The 15,750-nt window shown below is 39.8% G+C and overlaps 1 protein-coding gene across 2 annotated transcripts in view; it reads right to left on the reverse strand.

The window, feature by feature from the left end:
• Positions 1 to 14,846, reverse strand: part of lrig1 (leucine-rich repeats and immunoglobulin-like domains 1) — an 85,751-nt gene extending 70,905 nt beyond the window's left edge. The window contains exon 1 of one of the 2 annotated variants that reach the window (XM_073072336.1): positions 14,302 to 14,846. In XM_073072336.1, coding sequence (XP_072928437.1) covers positions 14,302 to 14,537 — 236 coding nt within the window. In that variant the 5' untranslated portion in view covers positions 14,538 to 14,846. The remainder of the gene's footprint in view (positions 1 to 14,301) is intronic. The other variant, XM_073072337.1, reaches the window with a different exon arrangement.
• Positions 14,847 to 15,750: the final 904 nt, after the last annotated feature.

Raw genomic sequence — 15,750 nt, forward strand, 5'->3', positions numbered from 1 at the left:
CAACTGGTGGGGTTTGTTGTGAAGATGCAATAGAGAATGGGGGGAAATGGGATGAATGGTATTGTTCCCCAGAACCTGGCATAGATGCAATGAGCTTCCTCCTTTTAAGACCATAAAATATAGTAGCAGAATTAGACCATTTGGTCCATCAAATGTGCTCCACCATTTCATCATGGCCGATGCCTTTCCCTCTGAACCCTAATCTCCTGCGTCCTCCCCATATCCCTTCATGCCCTGACTAATCAAGAATCCTTAAATATACCCAATGCCTGGACCTCCACAGCCACCTGTGGCAATGAATTCCACAGATTCACCATTCTCTAGCCAAAGCAGTTCTTCCTCATCTCTGTTCTAAATGGATGACCCTCTATTTTGACTTTTAAGACTCTATTAATTTAGTCTTAGACTCCCCCACCATAGGAAACATCCTCTCCATATCCACTCTGTTAAGCCCTTTCAACATTCAATAGGTTTCAATTAGATTCACCCTCCCACCTTGTTGTGTTATTATGAAATACAGGATAAGGATATGAATGTGTTTGCAAACTGGATATTTTTTAAATGCCAGGAAATTTCTGAATTAAAGTATGAGCATTTCATCAATAGTTACACAGTAGTTTAACTTAATTATACTTCACGGTAAATTAACTAAAAATTTATTGTAACTAATATTAAGTAGTTTTCTAACTAACCCATTTCCTTTTTAGATTACCTGAGGGAATCAGGAGCATTCAGCATAATTTAATAAAATCATTTTTTGTAAAATCCACACATTTATAGCCTTCAAATTTAAAATGTACAAAAATTTCAAATCAAGGGTCCAATCATCTTTGGCAGTAACTCATGGTTGAGGATAACCTTATTCTACTCCAGTTCTAGGGAGTGAAAAATGCCTACGCATGATTTCCTCTAATGTAGGGAAGCCACTGCCTAGCAGCTAACCACACAGACTTGACAGAACAGGATCTCGACCCAAAGTCAAAAGACAGACACTAAATACACACAAGTTCTAACAACAATCAATGCACATCCATACTAACCCTTGTTTAAAATCTTTTCAATGGTTCCAGTTACGATTCAAAATCCTTTTCATACTACATTTCTATCAAATTTAAGTTGTTTGAATGAATTTCCTTTAAACTTCCCAAAAATGTGTTCATATTTATATCATAGACGTCATACTCATTAAGGTGGTAAATAAGTCAAGCAGACTGGAGGTTGGAGGCCCAATGTCTGTGAATCTACGAATTTGGGGCTAAGGACTGGAGGCCTGGAAGAGCCCTATGTGTATTGTGGGGGGGGGGGGGTTTTGAATGGATGGAAAGGGCTTGATTTGCTGCTGCTGGCAGGCTGCCCCCAGCACGTCCTTGGGTCTGTTTGTTGCTAACACAAATGATGCATTTCACTGTATGTTTCAATTTTTCACATGATAAATAAGTTTGAACCTGAATCTGTGGGCTGTCACATGTACCAAGATACAACAGAAAAACTTTGTATTGCAAACCATCTATGCAGACTTTAGTGTTAGTTATAGAGAAAGTGCGCTGCAAGTACACAGTAAGGTGCAACTGCCACAACGAGTTCATCTTCAACATATAGTTGCAAGATAAAGTTTGTAAACCCTTTGCAATTACCTGGTTTTCTACATCAAATACCCACAAAATAGGTTTATAAAACAATTAGAATATAGAATAGTACAGCAGAGAACAGGCCCTTCAGCCCAAAATGTCATGCTGACCCCTTAAACCCTGCCTCCCATACAACCCCCCACCTTAAATTCCTCCATATACCTGTCTAGTAGTCTCTTAAATGTCACTAGTGTATCTGCCTCCACCATTGACTCAGACAGCGCATTCCACGCACCAACCACTCTGAGTAAAAATCCTTCCTCTAATATCCCCCTTGAACTTCCCACCCCTTACCTTAAAGCCATGTCCTCTTGTACTGAGCAGTGGTGCCCTGCGGAAGAGGCGCTGGTTGTCCACTCTATCTATTCCTCTTAATATCTTGTATACCTCTATCATGTCTCCTCTCATCCTCCTTCCCTTCAGAGAGTAAATCCCTAGCTCCCTTAATCTCTGATCATAATGCATACTTTCTAAACCAGGCAGCATCTTTGGTAAATCTCCTCTGTAGTAAATCTCCTCTGTACCCTTTCCAATGCTTCCACATCCTTCCTATAGTGAGGCGACCAGAACTGGACACAGTACTCCAAGTGTGGCTTAACTAGAAGTAGAGGTCCCAGAACCAATCCTTGTGGGACACCACTAGTCACAATCCTCCAATCTGAATGTACTCCCTCCACCACGACCCTCTGCTTTCTGCAGGAAAGCCACTTAATGCAGAAAACCAGGTAATTGCAAAGAGTTCACAAATGTTTTCTCACAACTGTACAGAAAAATCCTTTCAAAACAGATGGATTGAGCCTGGTGGTGCACATTTTCAAGCTTTTACATCTTCTGCCCAATGAATGGGAGGGAGAAGAATGTCCATAGTGGCTGGTGTTTTCGATTGTGCCCGCATATTTTCTGAGACTGTAAGTAGTTTAGACAGAGTTCATTAAGGAGATGCTGATTTTTGGCATGGACTGAGCTGTGTCACAACTCTCTGCAATTCCTTGCAGTCTTGGGCAGATCAGTTGCCAGACCGAGCAGGAATGCATCTGAATAGCCATGTCCTCAAAGGGCAGGTCAATAAAATTTGGTGAGGGTCAACTTCAACTAGGACATGCCAAATTTCTTTAGCTTCTAAGGAATAGAAATGCTGGTGTGCTTTTTTGGCCATAGCATCAATGTGGCTGCACCAGGACAAATTGACATTTACACTGAGAAACAAAGCTGTCAACTATCATCAACTCAACACCATTGATACCTGCAGGGGGTAGTGCTCCACCCCTCTTCCTGAAGGCAATGACCAGTACTTTTGTTTTGCTGATGCTGAGGTAAAGGTTGTTGCCCTGACACCACTCCACAAGGCTCTCCAGCTCCAAATATGTTTTAGCCTCTGTAACAGTGCATGAAATTTACCAGATTATGGTAAAAATCTGTCTAGTTCACATATGTCCCCTAGGGAAGGAAATCCTTATTTTCTGGAAAAATTAAAGCCTGCACAAAAACAAAGTTAAACATAGCTATGTAAAAGCTGGAAAAATAAATCATTGTCTGAAACATTACTGAAAATAAAAATTGGTCAAATGTTGCTAATAAAAAATTTCAAGTTACAGTATTCTAGAAACTCATACATAGCCTTGCAAAAATGTAGTTAGTTTTATCTTGAATATTTATCTTCACCCTAAATTACTTTGAATACTTCAAAATAATCACAGCAGAGTTGCACATACCATATACCAAACATTTATAAAGATTAACTAGAATCAGTGATGTTTTAAACTACTTTACAACAGTTTAGAGAAATTCACAACCGAAAGCACATAAAATCCACTAGAGCGCCTGCTTCCTATCACATCAGATCATCAACAAACCAATTTCCTGAAAAGGAAACCCTCCTTCTGTATTTACAAACACTAGAAACAAGGCAAACTAAGCTTGGAAGTCGCTATAACTTACACTGACAATAATGCTGTAAAACTAGTACAATCATTTCAAGGCATCTTCACTGGGTAGTCATGTTACAACACAGGAGACCAAAAAGTGACCTAACTGCATGATCAAAACTAACCACTGAATGGTGAAGCGGAAAAAAATATATAGCAAGTTACAGAAAAACAATATACCAAAATCTAATCGTATACTGTATATGATGTACTTCCAAAGAATTCCTTACATCAGATAACAATTAGAAGGTTCCAAAACAAAACTGCACATGGCAAAACATAAACTGATTATAAAAAGGAAAGTCAAAAAATATATATACAATTTACATCACTATTAAAGCAGCCAGCAGCTAAATCAGATTAGCTATTATTAAATGTGAAAGAGATACTCTATTCTAAGCTCTGAAAGAAAAAGCTTGATATAGCAACCTTCACATCCATCCTTCATATGATCTTCACCAAATTGATTATAGAAAAAAAAATGTTGTGGAAAAGTAACCATACAGAATGAGTATTTATAATTAAGGCATCAAAAGCAAGTAGTTTTCACTTGCATCATCAGTTATGTGCTTCGATTAGATACAGTGGATTTTGGTTAATTAGGCCAGTTAATCGAGGCAGCAATTTATTAAGGAACAAAAACTAATCAAGAAAATCATCCGGATTCCCTTTGTTATCTGGGACACCACGCTGCTTAACTGGTGCAGGAGATTATTGCTGAACAGTTTCTAACTAGAGCCAGTTGCATGCCTTTGTGTGGCTGTTAAGACACTACAGTTTGCTTAAGGCAATCAGGTTTTAAAATAGCGTCAGTTGTGCATGTGAATTCAAAACTCAAGTAATTTTTGTTACTCATAGTTGGTGAGAACTAAGCAATAAGACAATTTGGAACTGTTTTGCTGACTGCAATTCCAAGCATTCAGGCTTGAATGTGCCCGACACGGCCGGGAGTGAAAATGAAACAATCTCACTACTTCAAGTTAGAAATTAGAATTTGAAGTTATCAACAATAAAAATGAAGATTTGCAGGATGCAATCCACTAAAGTATTGGATGAAGGCAGTCCATCATCTGCACTAGGTGTCTGCACTGATTTTGATCATTTGCAGTTAATCAAAAAAAACACAGCAAATGAATTCCTCCATCAACAACTATTAGAAACTAATAGTTTTATAGCACTGTTCTAATATGTTCTGTATTCCATTTAAATACGTAAATTGTTACTCAGTTAAATTATAGTTTGCCTTTTTATTTACCTTTTAACTATTTCCATAAACATTGGCTAATTGAGACAGCTGTTTAATTGGGCAGAATTGCACTGGTCCCAATGTGAATCAATTAACTAGAATCCACTGTGTACATGAGGGGAAAAAATCATTTGTAAAATAACACAGAATAACCTTATCACATTTCTGACAAAGTGCAACCACTTGAGACAAAAAAACTTTGCAGCTGATGAACAGATAATTAAAAAACAAACACTTCTCACTACACGCTTGAATTAAGTACCTGAAAGACACAATATCAAATTACAAGAGAATTCAAATAGCATGTTTACAGATAAATAGCAGTTGGTATCTAAAAAGAGATAATGCCAGGGTCAACTTTTGGGGAAGGGCTCAGGTCTCAAGTAAACCAACAGTACATAACAATTCCTGCCATAGACTCAATGGATTGAATGGCCTTTTACTGTGTCATAATATCTTTTTAGTTCCTTAAGATCGTTGTAGTCGGAGATAATGGGGACAAGCTCCCACTACCTATTAAGTACTCCCAATGGCATGCACCTCAAATAGCCTCTGACAACCAAGTCCACCTCCTGGCCTTCACCTGTGGCTTAGCTACTAAGCTGGTCAGAACCATTTCCACTGACAGGACACAGGTGGGTTACTGGTACCTTAAAACCAGTTGCTTCAGGCAGATAGGGGTCATCAGCCATGGTTGGCAGCTCATCGAGGAGAAGGTAAACTCTGATCTTACACCTCCGTTGCCTTACTGCTATACCCACTCATGGGAAAGGCTTCTCAAGTAAACTCTTAGGGAAAAATCCAGAGCTGGAGTCCCTAAGACAGTCCTACATTGAGTTCAAAGCTGACTGGCAACACCTGTGATGTTGCTGACTAAACTGTATCAGTCTTTGCCATACCCTTGGGTTCATCAAATGTGTGGAGACGGGGAGCTTGCTTTCCATATCGTACTGCCTGGGCTTCTGTATCTAGACAGCTGTTCTCACTTCTCAGCCCAGTTTTGCATCCTATCAATGTCTCATTGTAACCTCTGACAGCCCTCCACACTATTCACAACACACCCAACCTTTGTGTCATCAGCAAATTTACTAACCCATTCCTCCACTTTCTCATCCAGGTCACTTATAAAAGTCACAAAGAGCAGGGGTCCAGAACAGATCCCTGAGACACACCACTGGTCACCAGCCTCCATGCAGAATATGACCCATCTACAACCACTCTTTGCCTTCTGTGGGCAAGCCACTTCTGGACCCACAAAGCAATGTCCCCTTGGATTCCATGCCTCCTTACTTTCTCAATAAGTCTTGCATGGGATACCTTATCAAATGCCTTGCTAAAATCCATATGCACTACATCTACGACTCTACCTTCATCAATGTGCTCTGTCACATCCTCAAAAAAAAAATTCAATCAGGCTCGTAAGGCACGACCTGCCTTTGACAAAGCCATGCTGACTATTCCTAATCATATTATGCCTCTCCAAATGTTCATAAATCCTGCCTCTCAGGATCTTCTCCATCAACTTACCAACCACTGAAGTAAGACTCACTGGCTTATAATTTCCTGGGCTATCCCTACTCCCTTTCTTGAATAAGGGAACAACATTCGCAACCCTCCAATCCTTCAGAACCTCCCCTGTCCTCATTGCTGATGCAAAGATCATTGCCAAAGGCTCAGCAATCTCCTCCCTCGCTTCCCACAGTAGCCTGGGATACATCCTGCCTGGTCCCGGTGACTTACCCAACCTGATGCTTCCCAAAAGCTTCAGCACATCTTCTTTCTTAATATCTACATGCTCAAGCTTTTCAGTCCACTGCAAGTCATCCTTACAATCGCCAAGATCCTTTTCCATAGTGAATACTAAAGCAAAGTATTCATTAAGTACCTCTGCTATTTCCTCTGGTCCCATACACACTTTTCCATTGTCACACTTGATTGGTCCTATTCTCTCACATCTTATCCTCTTGCTCTACACGTACTTGTAGAATGCCTTTGGGTTTTCCTTAATCCTGTCCGCCAAGGCCTTCTCATGGCCCCTTCTGGCTCTCCTTATTTCATTCTTAAGCTCCTTCCTGCTAGCCCTTATAATCTTCTAGATTCACATAATTACCTAGTTTTTTGAACCTTTTGTAAGCTCTTCTTTTCTTCTTGACTAGATTTACAACAGCCTTTGTGCACCACGGATCTTGTACCCTACCATCCTTTCAATGTCTCATTGGAACATACCTACTCAGAACCCCACGCAAATATCCCCTGAACATTTGCCTAATTTCTTCTGTACATTTCCCTGAGAACATCTGTTCCCAATTTATGCTTCCAAGTTCCTGCCTAATAGTCTCATAGTTCCCCTTACTCCAATTAAACATTTCCCCAACTTGTCTGTTCCTATCCCTCTCCAATGCTATGGTAAAGGAGACAGAATTGTAATCACCATCTCCAAAATGCTCTCCCACTAAGCAGGTTCATTTCCCAATACCAGATCAAGTACAGCCTCTCCTCTTGTAGGCTTATCTACACATTGTGTCAAGAAACCTTCCTGAACACACCTAACAAACTCCACCCCATCTAAACCCCTCACTCTAGACGCACTATTTGGCTGTATTCATGGATATTCATGTGTGGTTGAATGACAATTAAACTTGAACATGAAAGTGTTGTGGAGTGGTGTTACTGTAGATTTGCAACAAAGACTGTTCCACATAGCTAATAATAATAATAATACAGGAGGTGTGACTGCAGATGCTGCAATCTGGAGGAACAGCTTGCAAGCATTGTAATAGGAGAATGGAGTCTATGCAGTGCCATGAGGTTACAAATTACAATTCTGTACATTTCTGCTGTTGCCATTGGTCCACAACACCTCTGGATAAGCATTTTTGAGCTGTCATATCCACTATGCAAGTCTTTCCCATGTAAAAAAAATAAAGGGCTTCCTCTGTCTGGACACCATATCAAAACTGGCCAACATTGTGTAGTTCACACCCTTTCAAAACAATTGCTTACTAGTTTCTGATCTGGCGCACACAGGGAACGAGACAAATTCAAGTTATTTTAAAATAAACCAGCAATTACCATTAGAAGAATCTCAAGTATTTCATAGTGTTGCATAAACTTTATGGAAATGTAATGAATTTGCATCAACACATTTTAACATCTGGCAAATGAAATTCATTCCATGATTAATCAAAAATTGAGCTTACCTACAAAGCAGAATTTCAATTTTGTACAGTTTTCACTACTGTAGAATACAACCAAGGAATGCCAATTTAATCAAAGTGAAACATGCTCACACTAACATCTCCTCTCTATTACCAAAATTTTCAAACAACCTGAATACTCTTTCCAAATTAAAGCGTTATGTTGATCTGAAATGCACAAGCTGAGATCATGCTGCAAAATAATCCAATACTGATGTTCAAAGCCAGCATTATAAACTTTACAAAACACAGAAGGGCAGGAAAATGAGACTGACTGGTGTGCAACTTTCACTCAGTGAACTAGATTATTAGGTAGAAATATTTCAGGGAATTGAAGTAAAACTTACAGCCTCAAGGCACACAGTGCCACCTGAGTAACAGAATTCGTGTGCATAAACACCAGAACATCCCTGAGATTAACTACAAAAATATGAGCTATGAGAAGGTAACAATAATTTAATCTTTATACCCATAATACAATTACAAAACAAAAAAAAACTTAAACCAGCAATTTAACTCTATAAAACCTGTTTATTACAGCACCAAGTATTAATGGGACCACTCAAAAAAAGTGATAGTTATGACTCCCAATGATTTGTATTTAAATTTCATGAATTTTGGTTTTATATCAATCAATAGCAGTGGACGTTATGCACCCTATGCTACATTATGCTCAAGTGACCACTGACAAATGATAAAGGTAAATAATTCTATTTTAAAAAGGCAACTCAAGAAATTCCCCAACTTCAAAATTTTAATACATGCAAATTCAAACTAGAAGATCAATTCTTTTGCTACTTCTGAAAACATAGAACATAAAACAATACAACACAGTACAGGCCCTTCGGCCCACAATGTTGTGCCGGCCCTTAAACCCTGCCTCCCATTTTACCCTCCACCTTAAATTCCTCCATATACCTGTCTAGTAGTCTCTTACATTTCACTAGTGTATCTACCTCCACCACTGACTCAGGCACTGCATTCCACGCACCCACCACTCTCTGAGTAAAAAACCTTCCTCTAGTATCCCCCTTGAACTTCCCACCCCTTACCTTAAAGCCATGTCCTCTTGTATTGAGCAGTGGTGCCCTGGGGAAGAGGCGCTGGTTGTCCACTCTATCTATTCCTCTTAATATCTTGTATACCTTTATCACGTCTCCTCTCATCCTCCTTCCCTCCAGAGAGTAAAGCCCTAGCTCCCTTAATCTCTGATCATAATGCATACTCTCTAAACCAGGCAGCATCCTGGTAAATCTCCTCTGTACTCTTTCCAATGCTTCCACATCCTTCCTATAGTGAGGCAACCAGAATTGGACACAGTACTCCAAGTGTGGCCTAACCAAAGTTTTATAGAGCTCCATCATTACCCTACGACTCTTAAACTCTATCCCTCGACTTACAAAAGCTAACACTCCACAAGCTTTCTTAACTAGCCTATCTACCTATGAGGCAACTTTCAGGGATCTGTGGACATGTACCCCCAGATCCCTCTGCTCCTCTGCACTGCCAAGTATCCTGCCATTTACTTTGTACTCTGCCTTGGAGTTTGTCCTTCCAAAGTGTACCACCTCACACTTCTCTAGGTTGAACTCCATCTGCCACTTCTCAGCCCTCTTCTGCACCCTATCAATGTCTCTCTGCAATCCCTACACTATCCACAACACCACCAACCTTTGTGTCGTCTGCAAACTTGCCAACACACCCTTCCACCCCCACATCCAGGTCGTTAATAAAAATCACGAAAAGTAGAGGTCCCAGATCCGATCCTTGTAGGACACCACTAGTCACAACCCTCCAATCCAAATGTACTCCCTCCACCATGACCTTCTGCTTTCTGCAGGCAAGCCAATTCTGAACCCACCTGGCCAAACTTCCCTGGATCCCATGCCTTCTGACTTTCTGAATAAGCCTACTACGTGGTACCTTGTCAAATGCCTTATTAAAATCCATGTAGATCAGATCCACTGCAGAACCCTCATCTATATGCTTGGTCACCTCCTCAGAGAACTCTATCAGGCTTGTTAGACATGATCTGCCCTTCACAAAGCCATGCTGACTGTCCCTGATCAGACCATGATTCTCTAAATGCCCATAGATTCTATCTCTAAGAATCTTTTCCAAAAGCTTTCCAGCTAACTGGTCTATAATTACCTGGACTATCCCTACTATCTTTTTTAAACAAGGGGACAACATTCGCCTCCCTCCAATCCTCCGGTACCATTCCAGTGGACAACAAGGACATAAAGATCCTAGCCAGAGGCTCAGCAATCTCTTCCCTCGCCTCGTGGAGCAGCCTGGGAAATATTCCATCAGGTCCCGGGGACTTATCCACCCTAATGTATTTTAATAATTCCAACACCTCTTCTCCCTTAATATCAACATGCTCCAGAACATCAACCTCACTCATATTGTCCTCACCATCAAGTTCCCTCTCATTAGCGAATACCAAACAGAAGTATTCATTGAGGACCTTGCTCACTTCCACAGCCTCCAGGCACATCTTCCCACCTTTATCTCTAATCGTACCTATTTTCACTCCTGTCAACCTTTTGTCCTCACATAATTGAAGAATGCCTTGGGATTTTCCTTTACCCTACTCGCCAAGGCCTTCTCATGCCCCCTTCTTGCTCTCCTCAGCCCCTTCTTAAGCTCCTTTCATGCTACTCTATATTCCTCAATAGATTCATCTGATCCTTGCTTCCTAAACCTCATGTATGCTGCCGTCTTCCATCTGACTAGATTTTCCACTTCACTTGTCACCCATAGTTCCTTCACCCTACCATTCTTTATCAATATTCTTACACAATATTTTTCCAGCAAATAAAAATCATGTTTTAATCTTGAAAAAGAAGCATCTTCAATTAGAAAAACTTGAGAATGCACAGATGTACAAATGGCAGAGAGAGTATTAACAATCCAAGAACATCTAAATAAATACAATTTGCAATAGAGAACTAGCCTTGAAAAACCAATATCCTGCTTTAACAAGAAATGCTTAAAACAAAATTAAAATGTATTAGAAATCTGAAAGTGCCAACTGATAGAAATAGTCAATGGCCAATGATCAAAAATTTGACAATAATCTCATACCGATATCCTGATGAAGCAAGGACAAGGGAAAACAAAATGTCACAATTCAATTTTCAGGTCAATCTCAAATGACCAAGAAAATTGCAACAGACTTGGTTTGAAACTTTTTACAAAGTTCCTTTAGATGTGTTAAAATTTTCTTTCAAAAATCACTATGAGCAACTTGAAAGTACTGAATGTCTCAAAACTTTTAAAGATAATTACCACAACTACTTTTGATTTTTTTGGTAAAATAGTTACTTTCATTGGCAATGCAAAATTAGGATCTGCAATGGCACATTCAGCAACTTAAACTTTTATATCCAGATTGTACCTAACTGGTGATGCCATAAATACCAAGAATCAGATCACTCCACTTATTTTTAAAATCTCAATCAGCTGTATGCAGAAATGATTTTCCTATAGTTCTGGAGTAAAATACATCTTTATTTAATTCTCAAACTTCCTTCAATATTTCAAACCAGTAAAGTTTTGTTGACCAAAATGTACCACCTACTTTTAAAGTAAAAATATTACAATACAGCATCAATCAATATAAACTGCGAACATTTAAATAAACTTGATCATTTTCTCTGAATTAAGGCAGCTCAGATGGGGGGGAAAATCTTCAAAGACAAGTATATATTCAGCACACCATTAAGATAGCAAAAAAGTTTTAAAATGTTGAAAAGTACAACAGATTATATTCTCTAAATATAACCTAGAAATAATATGCACAAAATGAGATTACAACATAAAACGACAACAGTTCAATGGAATATTCTTATACAATTCAAACTGTTTATTTACGACAATTTGATCCAACTCAACATTATTCTCAGATATTATTCAGTCTAAAAGTTTAATTCAGCATCAATCAAAAAAATCCGAAATACAAGCTAGTGAAAGAAAAACACAATCAAAGAAGTTCCTAATACTTAGATATTTTGTTCTGAATAAACTACAACTTTCAAAATGCTGTGCGGTTACAAACAAATAAAATAAACCATCCAGTCTTGACTGTCAAAATTTACATGGCACCAGACAACTTAAAGTTACATACTAGAATCACTCTATAACCAAAATTGGGCACCAAGTATTAAAGTTGTACATCTTGCTACTCAATTAACTTCAAATCCATCTCTCCAGATGGCATTGACTGTGGTAACAATGTACCAAACAATACTTTTATTTTGTTTAATGAAGCACCAATTCTACACGAGCATGACATAACCACCAATGCCAAAGGGTGATGTGACTGAAAGTACAACCTACCTTTTTGTCATCCAATATCTAAAAACATTTCCAGCAGGAGTAATTGATCAATAAGAGTTGGAATCCTGGCTATATTCCCATCCTTGCAAAGTCGAGACCAATTCTAATAGCAGGCAATCTAAGATCAGCAAGAACTTTAAAGAGCCACCATTTTCCTAGTTAGTTCAGCCCGGTTACATCAATAAACGAACATATTGAATAAATGTTAGGAAGCAAGGAGCATTTTACCAAAAATACAGAAAATACTGCGTTTGAAAACAAGAAAAAAAGTACCGGATGCTATAGAATTGACAGCATTTTCTATTTTTCTTACTGTTTTCCAGAATCCTCAGGTTCTCTTTTCCGTTCAAACTATTCTTACAAAAAAAGCCTAAAGCTGATTACATGGGCAATAACACAGACAGAATTTTCAAAGTACATTAAACTATACAGTGCAACCAAACATAAACTGAAATTCAAGAAATTAAGTTTTTATAGCACTCGGGTCTCCACAAGAACCATTAAATCTATCTGTTTATATATAAATAATAAGCATTAAAAACATCTCAAGGTATAAATGAAAATTTAATTTCATCCATTTTAGCTCTGACATTAATTTAATTTCTCCACCACTCTAACCAAATCCAAAAAGAATAGCATAGCGGAGGACATTCAGACCATATGGACACCGAACTGGAGGGCAGGCATGCTGCCAATCAGCATCTCTGGGCAACAAGAGAGTGAATGAGAACTACGCCCCAGTGACATTAACCGAACAATCTCGAAAAACTACAAAAACAAAAACACAGCGAGCTACTTAATTACTCAAAATTATGGGATTAGCGATCCTAAAGTTTAGTCCGTTATAGTCCAAGAGGATCTCTTCGTGAGAAAGTGCAGGCGGAGATGCTTCAATACAAAGTCAAACTTTAAGACAGCCAACAACGACCCAAGACTACCTAGATATTTACGGAATGCAACATTTCTCCAAGTTCATAGCGCAATACGCAGTCTGCATTTCTATTTTATTAATGTTAAAGGTTCCAATCGAACGTAACATTTTATACAAATAGTGTTAAGAAAATCGGACTTGTCCCTTAAGAATTAGATTTGCCTCGGCCACCTGTTTTAGTCTCAAACGACACACTGTGTACTGAACAAAACTTAAGTACCTTAACACCCACCCCCCAAATCTCTCACACATTGTCACACGATGAATACTCCAAACTTGTGAAAGTACAAACAAATCTATCAATTGGACGGAAGATCGTGGTCAGAGAACGTTAAGAGTTGTTTTAACCTTTCAACGATACGCTAAATAGATACTTGGGCAGAGTACAGGAATTCACACTTGGCACTTCTGACATGTGTACAGATCCTTTCTCGAAAACCCTTATTTAGGGTTCTAATGCTAAAGTTTTGTCTATCATATTAATGTGTAAATAATTCGAGAAAGGAACACACATCCAGTACCACAATGCCGCGGCCACAAATTAAATTCACCTCTCCGCATTTCTACATACATCAGAATGAATCTGTGAATAACACGAAAGCGGCTGAAAAATTATAATACTGAGATTTCTATACACATTTAAAACTGATTACAATACATATTTTAGTTTCACCCTGTAAGATTTTTAAATGGGCAAAAAGTTGGATAGTTTGTTGTCTTTTGCACTGGTTGCCGCCCTGATGGTGCGGTTTTTCATTGATTCTATTATGGTTAATGGATTTATTGAGTATGCCCGCAAGAACATGAATCTCGGGGCTGTATGTGGTGACATATATGTGTTTTGATTTTTTAAAAATTACTCTGAACTTCTGAGTTTACTTGACCGGGATCGGTGCGACTTAAGAGGCTGTGATAAAGATCGTGGCGCTGATTTGCCTTGAGTGGCCGAAGTGACACTGGTGGGTCGTAGACCCGGTTCATTCCCTGACAGCTCCTTGCAACAGATCAAACCCCTCAGCAGGGTACTTACAGGTAGACGACCCAGGCAGGCAGTTGATGGGGAATCCGAGTCCAGGCCTGCTTACTGCAGTCCAACAGCTCTCCGGTGCACGTACAGCCCGAAAGGCACGGCAAGGCCGCGGGGCTCCGGGTAACGGAACCGACCCTTCCAGGTCCCAGTCCGGCACATGAAACCGGCGGTGAAGACGGGTATGCCAGCACCAAGAGCAGCGCCGCCAGGCAGCGCCGCACCTCCAGCGCCGCCATCTTGAAGCACTGGCGGGCCGTGGCTTGAGGGGAAAGAAACGATCCAAAGTAGCGACACCCCCGCTCCTTGTCGGTCAGTCGCCTCGTTCGGCCGTCTGACGATCGGTCGACTGATCGCAGCAGCGAGCTTCCAACCCCGGCTTCAAACAACCCGGAGAAAACAGATCTCAGGAGGCCCACGGCAGCCGACACGGGAGGCGATCGCAGCGGAGAGCTGCCTCGTTAATATTAAACGGCTCGTGCTTCCCAGCCGCGGACCCACGTTGGAGGTATTCGGCATCCCTCCCGCCTTTCCCATTGGTCCCTCTCCGCGATCACGTGAACAAACAATCACCACACTCCCTCCTTTCTATTGAGTGGTTGCTGAATCAGTCAAATAGAAGGCGAGGGGACGGGCTCGAATCGTTTTCCCCCAATGGGCGAGTGTGAAAAGTCCCACACTTCTCTCACCTCCTCTAACCCGGTCACTGCGTTTAAAGGGCAATGCCCAGCGGGAGCCCGCTGTGGACGAGCTGTGCTTTGCAGAAAGCGCGATCTTAGACTGCAATTGGGACATTGTATATGATGCCTTTGCATTTTTTAAAGTCTACTTCTAGTTCGATGCGACCCAAGAAGCCTAATATATATTCCCAGGTTGCAAGCAATTCACTTGATTAAAAATATCAAATAGATACAAAATTATTTTGACTGTTGCATTTCTAGACGAAAAAAAGACCATTGCTGCGTTTCAAAGTCAGCGCCAGAAGTAACATCAACAAAATGTTTTCCCATTCTAATACTCGCTATCTAATCTACGAAAATAAAGCATTTTTATCATTGATCATCGCTCAGGTTTATGTATTAAAGCTCTTATCCACGAATGTTGCAGATGACACTCGAGTCCTGAAGCGACACTTCTTGAAATAAATAACATTTACGTCAATGGAAAATAGTTAGTTCTAAATTGGGTTTATTTCTTGCCAAATAGTTTTGCCAAAATAAGCGCAGTTGTAAGTTATTAGATATTTTGAGCACCCGATAAACTTCGCGAGTCTATGATAGAGATAAACATTGCAGTAAGGTTATTTTGAGGTAGTTTAACTGCCATTCTTCGATATTTCTCTAACAGTGAAAACATGAAATACAAAATCAAATGTGTGTAATCTGAGCACAGGTTACTCAAATAAAGGAAATACTGGAAATATCCCGTTACGGAAAGTTTAGTAATTAGTTT

Source organism: Hemitrygon akajei, chromosome 19 (assembly GCF_048418815.1).
Source record: "Hemitrygon akajei chromosome 19, sHemAka1.3, whole genome shotgun sequence".
Classification (NCBI taxonomy): domain Eukaryota; kingdom Metazoa; phylum Chordata; class Chondrichthyes; order Myliobatiformes; family Dasyatidae; genus Hemitrygon; species Hemitrygon akajei.